Source organism: Bombina bombina, unplaced genomic scaffold (assembly GCF_027579735.1).
Source record: "Bombina bombina isolate aBomBom1 unplaced genomic scaffold, aBomBom1.pri scaffold_480, whole genome shotgun sequence".
Classification (NCBI taxonomy): domain Eukaryota; kingdom Metazoa; phylum Chordata; class Amphibia; order Anura; family Bombinatoridae; genus Bombina; species Bombina bombina.
In genome coordinates, this window is record NW_026512338.1 from 116,366 (window position 1) to 141,096 (window position 24,731).

Below are 24,731 nucleotides of genomic sequence, written 5' to 3' on the forward strand. Positions count from 1 at the left end.
GCCGCCACCTACGTTATCCCTATGTACCCCTAATCTGCTACCCCTAACATCGCCGACCCCTATGTTATATTTATTAACCCCTAATCTGCCCCCCACAACGTCGCCGACACCTACCTACACTTATTAACCCCTAATCTGCCGAGCGGACCTGAGCGCTACTATAATAAAGTTATTAACCCCTAATCCGCCTCACTAACCCTATCATAAATAGTATTAACCCCTAATCTGCCCTCCCTAACATCGCCGACACCTACCTTCAATTATTAACCCCTAATCTGCCGACCGGAGCTCACCGCTATTCTAATAAATGTATTAACCCCTAAAGCTAAGTCTAACCCTAACACTAACACCCCCCTAAGTTAAATATAATTTTTATCTAACGAAATAAATTAACTCTTATTAAATAAATAATTCCTATTTAAAGCTAAATACTTACCTGTAAAATACATCCTAATATAGCTACAATATAAATTATAATTATATTATAGCTATTTTAGGATTAATATTTATTTTACAGGCAACTTTGTAATTATTTTAACCAGGTACAATAGCTATTAAATAGTTAAGAACTATTTAATAGTTACCTAGTTAAAATAATTACAAATTTACCTGTAAAATAAATCCTAACCTAAGATATAATTAAACCTAACACTACCCTATCAATAAAATAATTAAATAAACTACCTACAATTTACCTACAATTAACCTAACACTACACTATCAATAAATTAATTAAACACAATTGCTACAAATAAATAAAATTAAATAAACTATCTAAAGTACAAAAAATAAAAAAGAACTAAGTTACAGAAAATAATAAAATATTTACAAACATAAGAAAAATATTACAACAATTTTAAACTAATTACACCTACTCTAAGCCCCCTAATAAAATAACAAAGCCCCCCAAAATAAAAAATTCACTACCCTATTCTAAAATACAAATATTACAAGCTCTTTTACCTTACCAGCCCTGAACAGGGCCCTTTGCGGGGCATGCCCCAAGAATTTCAGCTCTTTTGCCTGTAAAAAAAAACATACAATACCCCCCCCCCCAACATTACAACCCACCACCCACATACCCCTAATCTAACCCAAACCCCCCTTAAATAAACCTAACACTACCCCCCTGATGATCTTCCTACCTTGTCTTCACCATGCCAGGTTCACCGATCCGTCCTGGCTCCAAGATCTTCATCCACCCCAAGCGGGGGCTAGACATCCACTGAAGAAGTCCAGAAGAGGGTCCAAAGTCTTCCTCCTATCCGGCAAGAAGAGGACATCCGGACCGGCAAACATCTTCTCCAAGCGGCATCTTCTATCTTCTTCCATCCGATGACGACCGGCTCCATCTTGAAGACCTCCAGCGCGGATCCATCCTCTTCTTCCGACGACTAGACGACGAATGACGGTTCCTTTAAGGGACGTCATCCAAGATGGCGTCCCTCGAATTCCGATTGGCTGATAGGATTCTATCAGCCAATCGGAATTAAGGTAGGAATTTTCTGATTGGCTGATGGAATCAGCCAATCAGAATATAGTTCAATCCGATTGGCTGATCCAATCAGCCAATCAGATTGAGCTCGCATTCTATTGGCTGATCGGAACAGCCAATAGAATGCGAGCTCAATCTGATTGGCTGATTGGATCAGCCAATCGGATTGAACTTGATTCTGATTGGCTGATTCCATCAGCCAATCAGAAAATTCCTACCTTAATTCCGATTGGCTGATAGAATCCTATCAGCCAATCGGAATTCGAGGGACGCCATCTTGGATGACGTCCCTTAAAGGAACCGTCATTCGTCGTCTAGTCGTCGGAAGAAGAGGATGGATCCGCGCTGGAGGTCTTCAAGATGGAGCCGGTCGTCATCGGATGGAAGAAGATAGAAGATGCCGCTTGGAGAAGATGTTTGCCGGTCCGGATGTCCTCTTCTTGCCGGATAGGAGGAAGACTTTGGACCCTCTTCTGGACTTCTTCAGTGGATGTCTAGCCCCCGCTTGGGGTGGATGAAGATCTTGGAGCCAGGACGGATCGGTGAACCTGGCATGGTGAAGACAAGGTAGGAAGATCATCAGGGGGGTAGTGTTAGGTTTATTTAAGGGGGGTTTGGGTTAGATTAGGGGTATGTGGGTGGTGGGTTGTAATGTTGGGGGGGGGTATTGTATGTTTTTTTTTACAGGCAAAAGAGCTGAAATTCTTGGGGCATGCCCCGCAAAGGGCCCTGTTCAGGGCTGGTAAGGTAAAAGAGCTTGTAATATTTGTATTTTAGAATAGGGTAGTGAATTTTTTATTTTGGGGGGCTTTGTTATTTTATTAGGGGGCTTAGAGTAGGTGTAATTAGTTTAAAATTGTTGTAATATTTTTCTTATGTTTGTAAATATTTTATTATTTTCTGTAACTTAGTTCTTTTTTATTTTTTGTACTTTAGATAGTTTATTTAATTTTATTTATTTGTAGCAATTGTGTTTAATTAATTTATTGATAGTGTAGTGTTAGGTTAATTGTAGGTAATTGTAGGTAGTTTATTTAATTATTTTATTGATAGGGTAGTGTTAGGTTTAATTATATCTTAGGTTAGGATTTATTTTACAGGTAAATTTGTAATTATTTTAACTAGGTAACTATTAAATAGTTCTTAACTATTTAATAGCTATTGTACCTGGTTAAAATAATTACAAAGTTGCCTGTAAAATAAATATTAATCCTAAAATAGCTATAATATAATTATAATTTATATTGTAGCTATATTAGGATGTATTTTACAGGTAAGTATTTAGCTTTAAATAGGAATTATTTATTTAATAAGAGTTAATTTATTTCGTTAGATAAAAATTATATTTAACTTAGGGGGGTGTTAGTGTTAGGGTTAGACTTAGCTTTAGGGGTTAATACATTTATTAGAATAGCGGTGAGCTCCGGTCGGCAGATTAGGGGTTAATAATTGAAGGTAGGTGTCGGCGATGTTAGGGAGGGCAGATTAGGGGTTAATACTATTTATGATATTTTAGGATTAATATTTATTTTACAGGCAACTTTGTAATTATTTTAACCAGGTACAATAGCTATTAAATAGTTAAGAACTATTTAATAGTTACCTAGTTAAAATAATTACAAATTTACCTGTAAAATAAATCCTAACCTAAGATATAATTAAACCTAACACTACCCTATCAATAAAATAATTAAATAAACTACCTACAATTACCTACAATTAACCTAACACTACACTATCAATAAATTAATTAAACACAATTGCTACAAATAAATAAAATTAAATAAACTATCTAAAGTACAAAAAATAAAAAAGAACTAAGTTACAGAAAATAATAAAATATTTACAAACATAAGAAAAATATTACAACAATTTTAAACTAATTACACCTACTCTAAGCCCCCTAATAAAATAACAAAGCCCCCCAAAATAAAAAATTCACTACCCTATTCTAAAATACAAATATTACAAGCTCTTTTACCTTACCAGCCCTGAACAGGGCCCTTTGCGGGGCATGCCCCAAGAATTTCAGCTCTTTTGCCTGTAAAAAAAAACATACAATACCCCCCCCCCAACATTACAACCCACCACCCACATACCCCTAATCTAACCCAAACCCCCCTTAAATAAACCTAACACTACCCCCCTGATGATCTTCCTACCTTGTCTTCACCATGCCAGGTTCACCGATCCGTCCTGGCTCCAAGATCTTCATCCACCCCAAGCGGGGGCTAGACATCCACTGAAGAAGTCCAGAAGAGGGTCCAAAGTCTTCCTCCTATCCGGCAAGAAGAGGACATCCGGACCGGCAAACATCTTCTCCAAGCGGCATCTTCTATCTTCTTCCATCCGATGACGACCGGCTCCATCTTGAAGACCTCCAGCGCGGATCCATCCTCTTCTTCCGACGACTAGACGACGAATGACGGTTCCTTTAAGGGACGTCATCCAAGATGGCGTCCCTCGAATTCCGATTGGCTGATAGGATTCTATCAGCCAATCGGAATTAAGGTAGGAATTTTCTGATTGGCTGATGGAATCAGCCAATCAGAATATAGTTCAATCCGATTGGCTGATCCAATCAGCCAATCAGATTGAGCTCGCATTCTATTGGCTGATCGGAACAGCCAATAGAATGCGAGCTCAATCTGATTGGCTGATTGGATCAGCCAATCGGATTGAACTTGATTCTGATTGGCTGATTCCATCAGCCAATCAGAAAATTCCTACCTTAATTCCGATTGGCTGATAGAATCCTATCAGCCAATCGGAATTCGAGGGACGCCATCTTGGATGACGTCCCTTAAAGGAACCGTCATTCGTCGTCTAGTCGTCGGAAGAAGAGGATGGATCCGCGCTGGAGGTCTTCAAGATGGAGCCGGTCGTCATCGGATGGAAGAAGATAGAAGATGCCGCTTGGAGAAGATGTTTGCCGGTCCGGATGTCCTCTTCTTGCCGGATAGGAGGAAGACTTTGGACCCTCTTCTGGACTTCTTCAGTGGATGTCTAGCCCCCGCTTGGGGTGGATGAAGATCTTGGAGCCAGGACGGATCGGTGAACCTGGCATGGTGAAGACAAGGTAGGAAGATCATCAGGGGGGTAGTGTTAGGTTTATTTAAGGGGGGTTTGGGTTAGATTAGGGGTATGTGGGTGGTGGGTTGTAATGTTGGGGGGGGGTATTGTATGTTTTTTTTTACAGGCAAAAGAGCTGAAATTCTTGGGGCATGCCCCGCAAAGGGCCCTGTTCAGGGCTGGTAAGGTAAAAGAGCTTGTAATATTTGTATTTTAGAATAGGGTAGTGAATTTTTTATTTTGGGGGGCTTTGTTATTTTATTAGGGGGCTTAGAGTAGGTGTAATTAGTTTAAAATTGTTGTAATATTTTTCTTATGTTTGTAAATATTTTATTATTTTCTGTAACTTAGTTCTTTTTTATTTTTTGTACTTTAGATAGTTTATTTAATTTTATTTATTTGTAGCAATTGTGTTTAATTAATTTATTGATAGTGTAGTGTTAGGTTAATTGTAGGTAATTGTAGGTAGTTTATTTAATTATTTTATTGATAGGGTAGTGTTAGGTTTAATTATATCTTAGGTTAGGATTTATTTTACAGGTAAATTTGTAATTATTTTAACTAGGTAACTATTAAATAGTTCTTAACTATTTAATAGCTATTGTACCTGGTTAAAATAATTACAAAGTTGCCTGTAAAATAAATATTAATCCTAAAATAGCTATAATATAATTATAATTTATATTGTAGCTATATTAGGATGTATTTTACAGGTAAGTATTTAGCTTTAAATAGGAATTATTTATTTAATAAGAGTTAATTTATTTCGTTAGATAAAAATTATATTTAACTTAGGGGGGTGTTAGTGTTAGGGTTAGACTTAGCTTTAGGGGTTAATACATTTATTAGAATAGCGGTGAGCTCCGGTCGGCAGATTAGGGGTTAATAATTGAAGGTAGGTGTCGGCGATGTTAGGGAGGGCAGATTAGGGGTTAATACTATTTATGATAGGGTTAGTGAGGCGGATTAGGGGTTAATAACTTTATTATAGTAGCGCTCAGGTCCGCTCGGCAGATTAGGGGTTAATAAGTGTAGGTAGGTGTCGGCGACGTTGTGGGGGGCAGATTAGGGGTTAATAAATATAACATAGGGGTCGGCGATGTTAGGGCAGCAGATTAGGGGTACATAGGGATAACGTAGGTGGCGGCGGTTTACGGAGCGGCAGATTAGGGGTTAAAAGTGTAATGCAGGGGTCAGCGATAGCGGGGGCGGCAGATTAGGGGTTAATAAGTGTAAGGTTAGGGGTGTTTAGACTCGGGGTACATGTTAGGGTGTTAGGTGCAGACGTAGGAAGTGTTTCCCCATAGGAAACAATGGGGCTGCGTTAGGAGCTGAACGCTGCTTTTTTGCAGGTGTTAGGTTTTTTTTCAGCTCAAACAGCCCCATTGTTTCCTATGGGAGAATCGTGCACGAGCACGTTTTTGATGCCGGCCGCGTCCGTAAGCAACTCTGGTATCGAGAGTTGCATTTGCGGTAAAAATGCTCTACGCTCCTTTTTTGGAGCCTAACGCAGCATTTGTTTGAACTCTCGATACCAGAGTTAAATTTATGGTGCGGCCAGAAAAAAACCCGCGGAGCGTTAACAGCCCTTTTACCGCCGAACTCTAAATCTAGGCCTGAGATTTTTATTTAAAATGTTTAGTTATATATTTTACCCCCTTTTCATGTAATTTAGCTCTGAAAATTGGGCAATTTCTTTCTCAGAACTATAAATGCACCATGTTGACTCATCGAGGCAAATCCTGCTACATTTATGTCCCTGATTATATTATTAGATAACTGAAAGACATTGTACTTTATACTAACTTTATAACAGTGGTTAGCCTTGTAGTCTGTGGACTAAAGTCCATATTGGCTCCTACAAATAAAACAAATTGATGGGTGGAGTTTGGCTATTGAAAAATAAATGCAGTAAAAGGGATGTTAATTTGTTTTAAAAACATTTAAAGGGACATTAAACCCCAAAAAAATATTTCATGATTCAGGTAGGGAACAATTTAAAATTACAATTTAAAATAACTTTCCAAATTACTTCTATTATCTTATTTGCTTCATTCTTTAGATATTCTTTGTTGAAGAAATAGCAATGCACATGGGTGAGCCAATCACACGAGGCATCTATGTGCATTTACCAATCAGCAGCTACTGAGCATATCTAGATATGCTTTTCAGCAAAGCATATAAAGAGAATAAAGCAAATTAGATAATAGAAGTAAATTAAAAAGTTGTTTAAAAGTGCTTGCTCTTTCCAAATCATGAAAGAAAAAATTTAGGTTTCATGTCCCTTTAAGACTTGTTATTCAATAGCAGCACAACAGAAATGCCTTGTAATTACACAGTGTTGTTTGTCTCTTTAAAGAACTTCACCTTCCCAAAAACATAATTTATGCTTACCTGATAAATTCCTTTCTCCTGTAGTGTGGTCAGTCCACGGGTCATCATTACTTCTGGGATATTAACTCCTCCCCAACAGGAAGTGCAAGAGGATCACCCAAGCAGAGCTGCTATATAGCTCCTCCCCTCTACGTCACACCCAGTCATTCGACCAAGAACCAAACGAGAAAGGAGAACTATAGGGTGCAGTGGTGACTGGAGTATAATTTAAAAATTTAGACCTGCCATAAAAAACAGGGCGGGCCGTGGACTGACCACACTACAGGAGAAAGGAATTTATCAGGTAAGCATAAATTATGTTTTCTCCTGTTAAGTGTGGTCAGTCCACGGGTCATCATTACTTCTGGGATACCAATACCAAAGCTAAAGTACACGGATGACGGGAGGGACAGGCAGGATCTTTATACGGAAGGAACCACTGCCTGAAGAACCTTTCTCCCAAAAACAGCCTCAGAAGAAGCAAAAGTGTCAAATTTGTAAAATTTGGAAAAAGTATGAAGAGAAGACCAAGTTGCAGCCTTGCAAATCTGTTCAACAGAGGCCTCATTCTTAAAGGCCCAAGTGGAAGCCACAGCTCTAGTGGAATGAGCTGTAATTCTTTCAGGAGGCTGCTGTCCAGCAGTCTCATAGGCTAAACGTATTATGCTACGAAGCCAAAAAGAGAGAGAGGTAGCCGAAGCTTTTTGACCTCTCCTCTGTCCAGAATAAACGACAAACAGGGAAGAAGTTTGGCGAAAATCTTTAGTTGCCTGTAAATAAAATTTTAGGGCACGGACTACATCTAGATTGTGCAGAAGTCGTTCCTTCTTTGAAGAAGGATTCGGACACAATGATGGCACAACAATCTCTTGATCGATATTCTTATTAGTGACAACCTTAGGTAAGAACCCAGGTTTAGTACGCAGAACTACCTTATCTGAATGAAAAATCAGATACGGAGAATCACAATGTAAGGCTGATAACTCAGAGACTCTACGAGCCGAGGAAATAGCCATCAAAAACAGAACTTTCCAAGACAACAGCTTGATATCAATGGAATGAAGGGGTTCAAACGGAACAGCCTGTAAAACGTTAAGAACTAAATTTAAGCTCCATGGTGGAGCAACAGTTTTAAACACAGGCTTAATCCTGGCCAAAGCCTGGCAAAAAGCCTGAACATCTGGAACTTCTGACAGACGCTTGTGTAAAAGAATGGACAGAGCTGAGATCTGTCCCTTTAAGGAACTAGCAGATAAACCCTTTTCTAAACCTTCTTGTAGAAAGGACAATATCCTAGGAATCCTAACTTTACTCCATGAGTAACTCTTGGATTCGCACCAATGTAAGTATTTACGCCATATTTTATGGTAAATCTTTCTGGTAACAGGCTTCCTAGCCTGTATTAAGGTATCAATAACTGACTCCGAAAAACCACGCTTTGATAAAATCAAGCGTTCAATTTCCAAGCAGTCAGCTTCAGAGAAATTAGATTTTGATGTTTGAAAGGACCCTGACTTAGAAGGTCCTGTCTCAGAGGCAGAGACCAAGGTGGACAGGATGACATGTCCACTAGATCTGCATACCAGGTCCTGCGTGGCCACGCAGGCGCTATCAGAATCACCGATGCTCTCTCCTGTTTGATCCTGGCAATCAATCGAGGAAGCATCGGGAAGGGTGGAAACACATAGGCCATCCCGAAAGTCCAAGGTGCTGTCAAAGCATCTACCAGGACTGCTCCCGGGTCCCTGGACCTGGACCCGTAACAAGTAAGCTTGGCGTTCTGGCGAGACGCCATGAGATCTATCTCTGGTTTGCCCCAAAGTCGAAGTATTTGGGCAAAGATCTCCGGATGAAGTTCCCACTCCCCCGGATGAAAAGTCTGACGACTTAGGAAATCCGCCTCCCAGTTTTCCACTCCAGGAATGTGGATCGCTGACAGGTGGCAAGAGTGAGACTCTGCCCAGCGAATTATCTTTGATACTTCCATCATCGCTAGGGAGCTTCTTGTCCCTCCTTGATGGTTGATGTAAGCTACAGTCGTGATGTTGTCCGACTGAAACCTGATGAACCCCTGAGTTGTTAACTGAGGCCAAGCCAGAAGGGCATTGAGAACTGCTCTCAATTCCAGAATGTTTATTGGAAGGAGACTTTCCTCCTGAGTCCATGATCCCTGAGCCTTCAGGGAATTCCAGACAGCGCCCCAACCTAGAAGGCTTGCGTCTGTTGTTACAATTGTCCAATCTGGTCTGCTGAATGGCATCCCCCTGGACAGATGTGGCCGAGAAAGCCACCATAGAAGAGAATTTCTGGTCTCTTGATCCAGATTCAGAGTAGGGGACAAATCTGAGTAATCCCCATTCCACTGACTTAGCATGCACAATTGCAGCGGTCTGAGATGTAGGCGTGCAAAGGTTACTATGTCCATTGCCGCTACCATTAAGCCGATTACCTCCATGCATTGAGCCACTGACGGGTGTTGAATGGAATGAAGGACACGGCAAGCATTTTGAAGCTTTGTTAACCTGTCTTCTGTCAGGTAAATCTTCATTTCTACAGAGTCTATAAGAGTCCCCAAGAAGGGAACCCTTGTGAGTGGTAAGAGAGAACTCTTCTCTACGTTCACCTTCCACCCATGCGACCTTAGAAATGCCAGTACTTACTCTGTATGAGACTTGGCAGTTTGAAAGCTTGACGCTTGTATCAGAATGTCGTCTAGGTACGGAGCCACCGAAATTCCTTGCGGCCTTAGCACCGCCAGAAGAGAGCCCAGAACCTTTGTGAAGATTCTTGGAGCCGTAGCCAACCCGAATGGAAGAGCTACAAACTGGTAATGCCTGTCTAGGAAGGCAAACCTTAGATACCGGTAATGATCTTTGTGAATCGGTATATGAAGGTAGGCATCCTTTAAATCCACTGTGGTCATGTACTGACCCTTTTGGATCATGGGTAAGATTGTCCGAATAGTTTCCATTTTGAACGATGGAACTCTTAGGAATTTGTTTAGGATCTTTAAATCCAAGATTGGTCTGAAGGTTCCTTCTTTCTTGGGAACCACAAACAGATTTGAGTAAAAACCTTGTCCGTGTTCCGACCGCGGAACCGGATGGATCACTCCCATTAGTAAAAGATCTTATACACAGCGTAGAAGCGCCTCTTTCTTTATCTGGTTTGTTGACAACCTTGAAAGATGAAATCTCCCTTTTGGGGGAGAGGCTTTGAAGTCCAGAAGATATCCCTGAGATATGATCTCTAACGCCCAGGGATCCTGGACATCTCTTGCCCAAGCCTGGGCGAAGAGAGAGAGTCTGCCCCCCACTAGATCCGTTCCCGGATCGGGGGCCCTCACTTCATGCTGTCTTAGGGGCAGCAGCAGGCTTTCTGGCCTGTTTGCCCTTGTTCCAGGACTGGTTAGGTTTCCAGCCTTGTCTGTATCGAGCAACAGCTCCTTCCTGTTTTGGTGCAGAGGAAGTTGATGCTGCTCCTGCCTTGAAGTTACGAAAGGCACGAAAATTAGACTGTCTAGCCCTAGGTTTGGCTCTGTCTTGAGGCAGGGCATGACCTTTACCTCCTGTAATGTCAGCGATAATTTCCTTCAAACCGGGCCCGAATAAGGTCTGCCCTTTGAAAGGTATGTTAAGTAGTTTAGATTTAGAAGTAACATCAGCTGACCAGGATTTTAGCCACAGCGCTCTGCGTGCCTGAATGGCGAATCCGGAATTTTTAGCCGTAAGTTTAGTTAAGTGTACTACGGCATCAGAAATAAATGAATTAGCTAGCTTAAGGGTTTTAAGCTTGTGTGTAATCTCATCTATTGGAGCTGATTCAAGGGTCTCTTCCAGAGACTCAAACCAAAATGCTGCTGCAGCCGTGACAGGCGCAATGCATGCAAGGGGTTGCAATATAAAACCTTGTTGAACAAACATTTTCTTAAGGTAACCCTCTAATTTTTTATCCATTGGATCTGAAAAGGCGCAGCTATCCTCCACCGGGATAGTGGTACGCTTAGCTAAAGTAGAAACTGCTCCCTCCACCTTAGGGACCGTTTGCCATAAGTCCCGTGTGGTGGCGTCTATTGGAAACATCTTTCTGAATATAGGAGGGGGTGAGAAAGGCACACCGGGTCTGTCCCACTCCTTAGTAACAATTTCAGTAAGTCTCTTAGGTATTGGAAAAACGTCAGTACTCGACGGTACCGCAAAATATTTATCCAACCTACACATTTTCTCTGGTATTGCAACTGTGTTACAATCATTCAGAGCCGCTAAAACCTCCCCTAGTAATACACAGAGGTTTTCCAGCTTAAACTTAAAATTTTAAATGTCTGAATCCAGTTTATTTGGATCAGATCCGTCACCCGCAGAATGAAGCTCTCCGTCCTCATGTTCTGCAAATTGTGACGCAGTATCTGACATGGCCCTAATATTATCAGCGCACTCTGTTCTCACCCCAGAGTGATCTCGCTTACCTCTAAGTTCTGGTAATTTAGACAAAAACTTCAGTCATAACATTAGCCATGTCCTGTAGTGTGATTTGTAATGGCCGCCCTGAAGTACTCTGCGTTACAATATCACGCACCTCCCGAGCGGGAGATGCAGGTACTGACACGTGAGGCAAGTTAGTCGGCATAACTTCCCCCTCGTTGTTTGGTGAATGATGTTCAATTTGTACAGAATGACTCTTATTCAAAGTAGCATCAATGCAATTAGTACATAAATTTCTATTGGGCTCCACCTTGGCTTTTGCACATATAGCACAGAGATATTCCTCTGAGTCAGACATGTTTAACAAACTAGCAATTAAACTAGCAAGCTTGGAAATACTTTTCACTCAAATTACAAGTAATGTGAAAAACGCACTGTGCCTTTAAGAAGCACAGAAAAAAATTATGACAGTTTAATAATAATGAACTGGAAAAATTATAACAATCAGATTATTCCCAGAAAGGCATAAATTTAGCAAAGGATTGCCCCCATTAGCAATGTATAACTAACCCTTAATGGCAGAAAAAAATGTACAAAATATAAACGTTTTTTATCACAGTCAAAGCACAATCTCACAGGTCTGCTGTGAGTGATTACCTCCGTCAAAATAATTTTTGAAGACCCTTGAGCTCTGTAGAGACGATCCGGATCATGCAGGAAGAGAAACAGACTTTTGACTGAATTTTTGATGCGTAGCAAAAGCGCCAAAATAGGCCCCTCCCCCTCACTCATAGCAGTGAGGGAAGTTCAGTAAACGGTCTCAGATTAAAATAAACGATAGCCAAGTGGAAAAACAGTGCCCAAAAACAATTTTTCACCCAGTACCTCAGATATTTAAACATTTTAGCATGCCAGCAAAAACGTTTAAAATCAAATATCATGAAATGCCATTAACAGCCTGTTGCTAGACGTTCCCACTGCAAGTAAGGCTAAAGATTATATGCATATAGTATTACCCAGAGAAGTGCCATTCCCCAGAATACAGAAGTGTACACATATATACATAAACAGCCTGATACCAGTTGCCACTACTGCATTTAAGGCTGAACTTACATTATATTGGTATTGGCAGTATTTTCTCAGTCAATTCCATTCCTCAGAAAATAATATACTGCAACATACCTCTTTGCAGGTGAACCTGCCCGCTGTCCCCTGATCTGAAGTTTACCTCACTCCTCAGAATGGCCGAGAACAGCAAAATGAATTTTAGCTACGTCGGCTAAAATCATCCAAAAACTCAGGTAGATTCTTCTTCAAATTCTACCTGAGAAGGAACAACACACTCCGGTGCTGTTTTAAAATAACAAACTTTTGATTGAAGATATAAAAACTAAGTATAATCACCACAGTCCTCTCACACATCCTATCTATTAGTTGGGTGCAAGAGAATGACTGGGTGTGACGTAGAGGGGAGGAGCTATATAGCAGCTCTGCTTGGGTGATCCTCTTGCACTTCCTGTTGGGGAGGAGTTAATATCCCAGAAGTAATGATGACCCGTGGACTGACCACACTTAACAGGAGAAATGGGCTTTAATGGTCCTGTGTATTACATCTTCTTAGAGTTTAGTGATATTGACATTTGTTCTTTTTGCAGCTATCATTTCCATGCAGATGACACATGTGACATAGACCGCAGCAGTAAACAGTATGTAAAAGAGGATTCACTGTTTAAATGAAGCTGTGGTTGGATATCTCGGATAACTGAACTTGTGCAGTTTGGAATCTTTCCTTCTTCTTGTTACCTGATTTTAAAGCAGCGACACTGGAGTGTGGCGCTGATTAAATACATAGGGTATATGGTGTATCACCTATTGGCTGCACCAGATGCCTGTCAAAATGTAGAAAACATGGATTTCACAAGGAGGCAGCTGGGGCATAGGTAAAGGGTGGAAGAATATAAAGTAATTTATTAGTGAAAAAAATCATTATTAGAAAAATGAGAGTCTGTATGTATATAGATTAAAGCTGTAATATAATTAAATGTAGTTGTTGTTTTTTACCATCAATTTAGTTTAGGCAGAATTCTCTTATACAATGTAAAAAGCCGTAAGCTGAGGTCTTCTGTGGGAAAAGGAGATCTAGGGGCTCGCCAAAGGCTCGCCGGAAACAAAAGTTATGAAGCAGAGGTCTAAAGACCGATGCTCCATAACCTGTCCTCCTGCTCTGAGGCGGCGGACAGAAATCAACCCGATTGAATACGATCGGGTTGATTGACACCCCCTGCTAGTGGCCAATTGGCTGCAAATCTGCAGGGGGCGGGTATTGCACCAGCAGTTTACAAGAACTGCTGGTGCAATGATAAATGCCGAGAGCGTATGCTGTTGGCATTTATCGATGTGCAGCGGACATGATCCGCAATATCGGATCATGTCCGCTCGCACATTAATAAATAGGCCCCCTAATGTGTTTAAATGTGCAGATTCACTACACAAAGATCTATTTTACATTTCTTAAATTCTGATTTGCTTTATTGGCAGGACACATTACAAATCAATGTTGCCAAAGCCAATTGTTTATAGAATGGGGATCATGAGATGTGGTAGGGAACATTCAGAATCTGCAAAATTGGGCATAAATAGGACATATGGGGGGATCTAAGCCTTTTAGAGGTTTATGTGGAACTTCATAGTTTATGGCATGTAATGATGTAGTCAGCTGCACACTGCGTTGTGTTTTCCTATTTTTTTTAAGGACATTTTTATTGCTCATCATTGAAAGACAATGCAGGTATCTGAGCTGATATAATTATTGGACGCAATCTTCCCTCTTATTGGGGTATTTTGAGAACTGTAGAAGAAAATGTGTTTCATCTTCTACTCCCCCTTGTCACATTGTTAGCTTTCAGTTGCCATGTTTTTCTGTGTCTACTCGTCTATGAGCTTGCTTCCATTGAGTCGTTAAAAATGGAGCCGTAAACTACCGAAGAGGCCGACAGCTAAAAGTAATTTACGGCTCCATTTTAGTACCAAGTTTCCATTGAAATATTTTGCGCATTGCGTGCAGTCACTCTTTTCGTATAGCTGTAAGTTAACGTTGTGTTAACGCTTCCATTTCTTGAAAATCAATTAGTTGCTAAGGTAACTCGACCTTACGCTATAGAATTTACGTTTAACATCAGTGCTCCTTACCTGTGATCACCTCTGAAGAAAAATAAGGATACACTTATCCATATTTTTAACAATAATCAAATACTATTTGTTAATATAATTATATTAACCACTTCATAAATATAAGTAATATGTATTGCTGCCCTAGGCATAGGTCTAGTTTGAATTCTGTAGATATGTTCTTGCATATATTATTATATATAAATATATACTGATATTTCTATTAAATTATAAGTTCAACTATTCCTATACATGATTAGAGATGGGTGAATGTTTAGCAACATTCGAAAAATGAAACAAATTTTAACACATTCGTTCATTCAAATCGAATTTCGAATGTTTACATAACATTCTAACATTCGATTTTTGAATGTTCGGTTTCAAATTTTACGATTACATTTGAAAATATTAGTTTAGAAAAATTCGAATTTATATATTTGTAATAGTATTTCTAATGCTTTCTTTAAATGTAATATTCAAATTATGCAATATTCGAATTCGAAAAATTTGAATTTATATGTTTGTAATAGTATTTCTAATGCTTTCTTTAAATGTAATATTAGAATTATGCAATATTTGATCGAAATAGAAACATTCGCATTGATATATTTGTATCTATTTATGCATAGAACAACAATGTATGCCAATACTCTTAACATAAGAGACTAAGTATCATGCATAAACCTATAGATAGGTAAAAAGTCCCTTTTTAAAGGAGTCCTTTATCAAGTATAATCGTCGTAGTGACCTGTATAATATCAGGTATTATGCAAAGAGCTCCAAATAACTGTTTACTTAGTCCCAAGTAAGTAAAGTATTTAGCTTATTTTCTCCAACGGATAATGTTGTTGCTACGTAGCAGCTGAATCAATGCACTGCGTTTCTGTTGCCTCCTTCTGTGCTTATGGAACTGGAAGAAGATCCGGACAACTTCTGTGGGCAAGGTTCGCAAGGCGAGGAAGTCTCCCAAAACTCTCCTACAGGAAATGTTCCAGAGTAAAACCAACTTCTTAGTACTGTTCCAAGTAGCTTGTCTGTGCTGTCTCAGCTCCGCCACAATGGGTATGGTAATTCCTTGTCTACTCTGAGGTTCTGACGTCAGTGGGTCAATACACCTGTGATAGGCTCAGGAGGAGGGTATGTATAATCTGTAACCGGCAAGAGGCTCTGATGAAATGTGTCAGATGTTATTTTGTATGTTCCTGATATCACACATCTGAATAAAAAGAACTTTCTTTGTTCATCAAGTACGGGTCTTCTGTGGCTTTCTTTGCGTTGGATAATTATTTGTATCTATTATGTATCAATTTACTAGATTCCCTACCACATGAACTATTGAACTTCTGAATAGTATTTGTTAAATAGAATGTTAAATTTGAAATTTCGAATGTGGACATTCCATCTAATTATAAACATTCGAATTCGAAAGTGACATTCAAAAACTGTAAATAGCATTCGATTATAGAATTTTTAAGAATATTCGTTTGTATCAACATTCGTATTTGTAATTTGAATTTCGGTAATAACATTCGTTCTAACATTCAAATTCCGAAATTTACACATTCGCTCATCCCTATACATGAGACAACATCAATAAATATGACTTATTACAATTTATTTCTACATTAAAACACTTGCATTATTTGCAAGTTTTATAGTTTCAATAGAAAATAGGTCTCAAAAAGAACAATTTTCCTCTTTTACATCTAGTTGAGCTGGGTGTAATATTTCTCAATGTATCAACAGCCTCCGACAGTGTATTAACGGTTTGCGTTTTCATTGGAAACCTGGTATAATTTATTGATTAACGGCTTCTATTACTTTCTATGGCTGCCGATATTGAGGTATAACGCGCCACTGGAAACAGTCGATAAACAAAATTGCTTCCGACAGCATATTTATCGGTTTGCGAGCGCACGCAAACGGAATTACGGCTCAACGGAACCGAGCTCTATATTGTATATTAGGCGCACTTACTCTGTAGTGATACAGAATCTATCTTTGTTTTGGGGATTTTACATTTGGGCGTATACGTTATTTTTTTATCGCTCATGCACCAGTCTAGAGCACATTAACATCTGCATGTTAGAGTGGATGTGTTAAACCCCTCACAAAATAGACATCTATGGGGGTGTACAGCAAAATTTATGTTGGATATTGCTAGAGCGCTAAGCTGACGATGTCAAGGGTGGAGTTCATTATGTAGTTCTGTGCTATACTATTAATAATACTGGTTTACTTCAGGTCTCAAGAAGCGCTAAATTTGACAGTGGTATTTTGGATTGTGCTTGAAAGCAATGCTTAAAGGGATACTATCACCAAATTTTGTCTTTCATGATTCAGATAGAGCAGGCAATTTTAAGCAACTTTCTAATTTACTCCTATTATCAATTTTTATTCATTCTCTTGCTATCTTTATTTAAAAAGCAGGAATGAGCCGGCCTATCTTTAGTTCAGCACCTGGGTAGCGCTTGCTGATTGGTGGCTAAATGTAGCCACCAATCAGCAGCGCAACTCAGTGTGCTGAAAACAAAATGTGCCGGCTCCAATCCTTAGATTCCTGCTTTTTCAAATAAAGATAGCAAAAGGTTTGAGGAAAAATTAATGATAGGCTTAAATGAGAAAGTTGCTTAAAATTGCATGCTCTATCTGAATCATGAAATAAAAAAAAATGGGTTTATTATCTCTTTAACTCACTACTTCAAATAGAAGCATAATCCACAAGTTAATGGCGCTTCCTGCACAATTGCAAGTATAAGGGGGGGGGGGCTAAAAGAGTTTTGGCCATGTTTAGAAGATCTGAATAAAACTTGCTACCATCCATCTGTTGCAAGATTGAGCATTATTCTTAGAGCGAGACAAAGAACAAGATAACGCACAACTTTTAATCTTGCCCAATGTACATAACAATAGACAATGCACTGTGAATCTTATCACTTAGCATCCACGTTGCTAAAAGCTTTCATGAAAGAATTTCAAAGTAAATTATTGGAGATGTTGGCTGTATTAGGAACTAATTGTAAAAATCCATTGTGCATCATAATCTGAAAATCAAGTGTGTTCATGCATTAAAAAGTTAATATTGTTTTGATATGATAATGCTTAAGTCATGGTACATATGAAAAATACTTTAAATAGATGTGGTGTTTTCTTTTTAATATAGTTTAATTATAATTAGTCTCTAATTTTACAAAGTTCATTTTAAGGACTATTTAAGTGTTAATAATGTTAAAGTGATTTATTCTTTGCCAAGAGGAATTTTCTGCTGGGGACAATAAAATACTTTGTGATCTCTCTGTAGATCTGACTTTAAATAACACGAAGGTTCATTGTCTCTGTACTTTTGTCCCTTAATTCATAGCAAAAACCCAGCTGTATGCATATGTTAAGAAAGCATGGGATTTATACATTTGGTTGTAGCACGCTAGAAAATCCATAGGACAAATAAACCTATAAGAAGTATCCCATGGGTGATCCCTAGAAATCAAGTTAAAAAGTCATCAAGGTCAAAATGAAACTTAAAAATATTAAAAAAAACTTCCCAAATTTCAAATTTACTTTGTTTCCTTGGTATGCTTTGGTGAAGAGCATACCTAGGTAGGCTCAAGAGTGCACATGTTTCAGAAACACTATATGCCAGTATTGTTTGCAGAGTTTTACACTGTTGCAAAATGCTGCTGCCATCTAGTGTTTGTTAAAAACATTGGCGGAAACTTGTAGGGCTAGATTACAAGTGGCAAGCTAATGTTAGCACGGGACGCGTTAAGAAATATCAGGACCGCGCTAACATGCATATTACAAGTTGAAAGTAAACGATTGTGCTCAAGTGATAGGAAAAACTGTGCTTGAAGAATTAGCATAACTGAAGACCTAGTGTAAACTGTAAGGTTTATTTTTTTTTAAATCAAAAATATATGTAAAAATATATGTAAATAAACTATTAAACGCATATATACACCATACAAATATTAATAGTATATACAGTATATATATATATACACGTGTGTGTGTATATATATATATATATATATATATATATATATATATGCGTGTGTATGTATATAAGTGTGTATGTATATAAATGTGTATATTATGTGTTTATATGTGTAAATATGTATATACATCACCCCAACCCCCATCCCCCTGTATCATGTGACAGCCAGCCGCCAATCACAAGATGCATATATTTACAGTATATACGGTGCGCTCTTGCACATGTTGATACTGGAAGTAAACAGGAAAGTTTTTCAAAATCATATACTCTATCTGAATCATGAAAGTTTAATTTTGACTTTAGTGTCCCTTTAAAGGAATGGGAATTAGAGTATTTTCAATAAAACAGTCAGTTAACATACATGAAAAACCAAGTTTTGTCTATAACTATTGTCTAATAGCTAGGTAAGGGCTATGGCAATAACATCCCAGATTTGGTCCTCAAACCCAGCAGAGACGTGGCACATTTTATGTCTACTAAAATGGCAGGCACACACTACATTACATAACATACTTTTTCACAATAATATGTAATATTTTAGTATTGTGTAATATGGACAGTTGGTAGGTCATGTAACATAATCAGGTGTTGGGGTTATTTGCAATGGGGACTCACAAAGGATGGGGCTGGATTTTACAAGGGGAGTTAATGAAGAATTGAATCACGTCGGGGTTCTTAAAGGTGTGGGTTCATGTAGGACAGTTTAAAGCTGAAGGGATTTTGCCATTGGTAGGATTGTACATTACAGTGGATGTTAGGTTGGTATTGTAGTGGGAACTGGTAGTTCATAGGGCTAATAACTGGGGGGGGGGAGGGGCTCGGTCACATAAATGATCAATGGCAGTGTGGACCCAGTCTCACATATGGTTAATACAGCCTTATGGGACCTGGTAAGGTTTTATTGCTTTGGGAGAGATCATGGTTAGAGATATAGTATTGTAACATATATACCCAATTAGATGTCAGTGCTATAGGGGCCACAGGTAACAGTTCCATATCTGGCTGGTCATAACCAGCAGCCATAAATACCTGCTACATTTGGCAGACTTGCACAAAAAGCACGCTATCCGTGAAAATGCTGAGATCTGTCCTTATATGGATGCTAAAATGCAGCCACTACACAAAATAGCTTTTGCTACTTGTTTGTGCAGGGGCTTTATTTCAGTGACAAAACCCAGACCTAGCCTTGTGCTATCTTAATTAACTTATTATTTTTTTTTATTTCTGGAACAGATATTGTGGCATTTGAAGCAAATAAGTATAAGTTAGTATTATATATTTAAATTAAAACAAATAAATTATATTTTAATACTATACAAAGGTAAGTGTAATGACCTATCACAATGCTGCACATAATCCTGCCTTACTAGTAACAGATAGCATCATACCTAAAATTTAAATACCACTAATTAGACATTTTAATACTATTTTTTTAATACTCTGTCATCACATCCATCCACTATAGTATCTATTTGATAACATGGACGGAACTGTGGGTTAACTGTGGGATCTCAGACTGTAGAAAAGATGAGTAGAAAACAATAATCAAGTTTAGCTGCTCTGCACAGACTGTAGGGAACTTCTGCTGCTTCACTTATGGTTAAGTATAAAGTGGTAGGGATGTAGTAGATGATGAGAAAGGTAAAAGATACTTTAGCACTGAAGACATTAGGAAATAAACATAAAAAATAGATATGTATCTCACAGTTTCTTGAATTTATTCGCTTAGATACTAACTAATTCACTTTAACTACCCTTAAAGGGACATTAAACACTTTGAGATGGTAATATAATATGATAAATTGTATATAATAAAACAACTCTGCAATATACTTTCATTATTTATTTTGTCCTCTTTGCCTGTAATTCCATTCTGAAATTGTGAGCTTTTCAGTTCCTGTTAGAAATGGAAGTGCAGAACACTGTTAAATCCAGCACAACCATTGGCTGCACACTCTAGTGACCTATTTATAACTGACCCTAATTGGCCACAGCAAAGAAGGCAACACAAGTTACAACATGGCAGCTCCCAGTGTTTTATAGACACTAAAACTTTACATTTATTTTGTCACTTTTTAAACAACTAATGAAACTTTAAAAAATACATCTACATGTTAGTCATGGACTAATCTTTTCTTTGAATGCATCATTCTATCTAGCATGTATTTAGTGTTTAATGTCACTTTAATACATTCACAATAACACTTTGCACTTTGACAATCATACAAATGTAAGATTATTAATCAGGGGGATTAAACAGTAGAAAAAAATACCGAAAAGAAGAAATATCCAACTGATGCAGAACCGGATTTAGATACTCCTCCATTGCATCAACAATTTCATGGAAAGCTGTTGACATCTTCTTCTCATCTTCATCTTCTGTATTTGTTAAAAAAATCTGAACAAAAAAAAAATAATTATAATAGTTACGGAACACTAGGGATAAATATGAGAACATATCATACAATTAGATACTCAACCTATATAATCTCAGTGTTCATGGTCATATTGATTCAACCATAATCAAGAAAAAATAGAAAAAGTATGTGACGTTTATACCATTTATAATTTTAGTTTTAAGTTATCAAGTTTACTTAAAAATATCAGAGATGGGTTAAAATAATACTGAACAAACAAATCTGCTGATTTACTTTTAATATTATCTTTATGATTTAGTTGAATGTCTTTGAAACATATTAAGAGATTTACATGTTAAGATGAATGTGGTTGGATGTGGGTTCAGTGAGATTCTTGTTGACAATAGTATATATTTTGGTGGTAAGATTTCTTTCTTTTTATTTTTTAGTGGCTAGATCTTGTTTATATTTTTGATTATGGTTTATAAATTTTTCTATTCCTGATTTGCTTTTAAAGTGTGGTATATTTTGCTGATATGATACCATTTTGTCACAGTGGGAAATTAAAAAAAAAATATATCAGCACTAAATTCCATTAGTTTGTAGAAAGCTTTTGCTTCATTGTACATCATAATAATTTAGCAATTATGCATTAATTACTTATATTAGTACAGCATTTTGTGACAAAAACACCCCTCTACTTGTGATTTTACCCCAGGAACAGCTTAAGCAAACAGTCTTCACAGCAGAAAAGTACTCAACAGACACTGGATTTAAAGGGACAGTCTAGTATAAATTAAACTTTCATTATTCAGAAAGGACTTTTAATTTTAATCATCTTTCCAATTTACTTTTATCATCAAATTTGCTTTTTTCTCTTGGTATTCTTAGTTTAAACTAAACATAGGTAGGCTCATATGCTAATTTCTAAGCCTTTGAGGGCTGCCTCTTATCACAGGCTTTTTAAATCTCTTTTCAACACAAAGAGACAGAAAGTACATGTGGGCCATATAGATAACACTGTGTTCAGGCACAGGGGGTTATTTAAGATCTAGCACAAAACAATGCTAAATTTAAGACAATAGATAATAAACAGTCACAGTCATGTGATCAGGGGGCTGGAAGAAGGTTCCTAGATACACGGTAATCACAGAGGTAAAAAGTATATTAATATAAACGTGTTGGTTATGCAAAACTGGGGAATGGGTAATAAAGGGATTATCTATCTTTTAAAACAATACAAATTCTATGGTAGACTGTCCCTTTAAATGTAAAAGCCGTGGCCTGTTTACTTACAGACAATTTGCAGGTATACAGTGTTAACATGAACAAAAACAAAAATAAATCCTTGCACAATGGCGCTTACTAAACAGAATAAAGCATTCCTCACTAAAGTTGTGTGGCTTTTCCATACAACGGCAAAATTACAAACAGATTTCAAAACTTACAGGCCTAGAACTTATAGACAGCAGCACAGCTTCAGCATATATTTTGTCTTTCGCACACAGATTCTAACTAGCAGCCCCAACGCACACTATTTAACAAGAGCTAATTGACATTTAATTAGTCCTGGGTGAGAAAACCTTAGCTTGTAGGGAAAACCTGAAAAGGATTTCTCAACTGCAATTATTTGCCACATACAAACTGTGGAGTGGAATACTGGCCAATACACAATTGTATACTACATTTTTTAACCACGTCATGCTGTCCTAATAGCGCTGAGCTTTAACTCTGTTAGGCCGGCATGTAACATCCTACCTTATATGGCATTCTACACCCTCCTCCTTTTAGTAAATGGAAAATCAGACTGGGTGCATGCATAGCATCGTAGGCTGCTTCCCATGATCTGATCCTGACCTTGAAATCACGTGATTGCATCAATGGTCATATGATTTAGTTTCCGTTCCAATGTTAAAGGGACACTGAACCCAAAATTTTTCTTTCGGGATTCAGATAGAGCATGCAATTTTAAGCAACTTTCTAATTTACTCCTATATTATCAATTTTTCTTCGTTCACTTGCTATCGTTATTTGAAAAAGAAGGCATCTAAGCTTCTTTTTTGGTTCAGTACTCTGGACAGCACTTTTTTATTGGTGGATGAATTTATCCACCAATTAGCAAGAATATAACCCAAGTTATTCACCAAAAATGGGCCGTAATCTAAACTTACATTCTTACATTTCAAATAAAGATACCAAGAGAATGAAGAAAATGTGATAATAGGAGTAAATTAGAAAGTTGCTTAAAATTAAATGCTCTATCTGAATCACGAAAAAAAAATTTTTGGGTTCAGTGTCCCTTTAAACACTTGCCCCAGACAAGAAGGGATAAATACCACCAACATTCCATAATTTTGGGGAAACATACTGGTATACCCCGCTCATACAGCGGGTTAGGGACCAGTGCCCCCGCTGTAAAGTGAAAACCGCCTTAAAGTGAGTCGAGGCATTTTTCACTTGCCAGTGTGTTTAAAAGCTTAAAAACCATATGAAAAAAACAAAGGTTGTCTGCTCCTATTGAAATGATTGGCTGTACATTTGTGCTTACCTTGAATAGTACAGATACGAATCTCATATGCCTCCTTCATCTCATATGTCTATACCATACCATACCATAACCTAATGTACTCTACTGTACCTGTACTGTATATGCCAGATCCTTATTTTATGTAGAGATCTGACACCATGCCATACAGTACTAAAGTAGGTTATGTTTTATGGTATGGTATAGGCATATGAGATGAAGTAGGCATATTAAATGCTTACCTGTACTATTCAAGGTAAGCACAAAGGTATTATAACAATAATATACAGTACAGTACATATACAGTAACACTGCATATACTGGTACCTGTACCTTTAATGGCCAACAAATACTGTAGTGCTTGTGAAGAACTTGTGTGTACAGTACTAATGCACTTACCAAATTATCCTGTACAGTACAATACTGTACTGCACAGTTTTAGCAACCCCAACAGAGTCTTACCAGCGTACACTGTAATAACTTTGAAACCGCATGCAATTTATATCCTAACTCGCCATCAATGTTAAAGTGCCGCGCTGTGAAACTACTTCCGGGTTTGCGGCGCCGTATTAGCGAATCGCCGTAAAGTGGGGTATACCTGTATACTCTTTGTACACAATCTCATAAGCTCTGTCACACATTGAAGACATTTTATGCATTTTATATGCACACATATTTAACAATATCTTTTCACAAAATAATTATGTACAGTATAATTAATAAAGTGAAAATTAAATATTACCATTCCAGCATTTATGTTGACGTCTTGCGTTTTTTCATGTGAGTGATTCTGTTTGTTAAAACTTAGTTGATTGTCTTTTTTAAGGAGCAGGTACATTATATCATGTTTGAACAGTTCCATTCTCTCCAGCAAGTTCATAAACATTTGAGGACTGACCGCGCATCTGACGACTTTTGCTCGCACTGATTGAATGGAGAAAATTATTTGTTCCATAAGGCAAATTTAAAATGTTATTTGATTATTGTGATTCAATTTACAATATTTTATATATATATATACAAAAGTGTTAGAACATTTTATAATTGCTTGCATATAACTTTCAGGATTCAGGATAACTTTATAACTTTTTGCTTGCAATTAAACTTTCAGGATTCAGAAAAAGCACACAATTTTAAGAATTTTTCACATTTACTTCCATTATCAAACTGTGCATAATCTTTTTATATGCACAGTTTTTCAGGCACCAGTTCCTACTGAGTATATGCACAAGCTCACAGAGTACACATATACTAGTCTGTGATTGGCTGTTGTCTGTCACATGATACAGGGGGCTGGCAAATAGGAGTAAAAAAATAAATTTGTTAG

General features: G+C 37.8%; 1 protein-coding gene across 1 annotated transcript in view; it reads right to left on the bottom strand.

Annotated features, from left to right (window-relative positions):
• LOC128644243 (cilia- and flagella-associated protein 46-like) overlaps positions 1–24,731 on the bottom strand; it is a gene marked incomplete at both ends in the record, with an annotated part of 384,741 nt that overhangs the window by 111,440 nt on the left and 248,570 nt on the right. Inside the window, 2 exon segments of the mRNA XM_053696926.1 lie at positions 20,797–20,921; positions 24,147–24,328. Of these exon segments, the coding sequence (XP_053552901.1) occupies positions 20,797–20,921; positions 24,147–24,328 (307 nt within the window).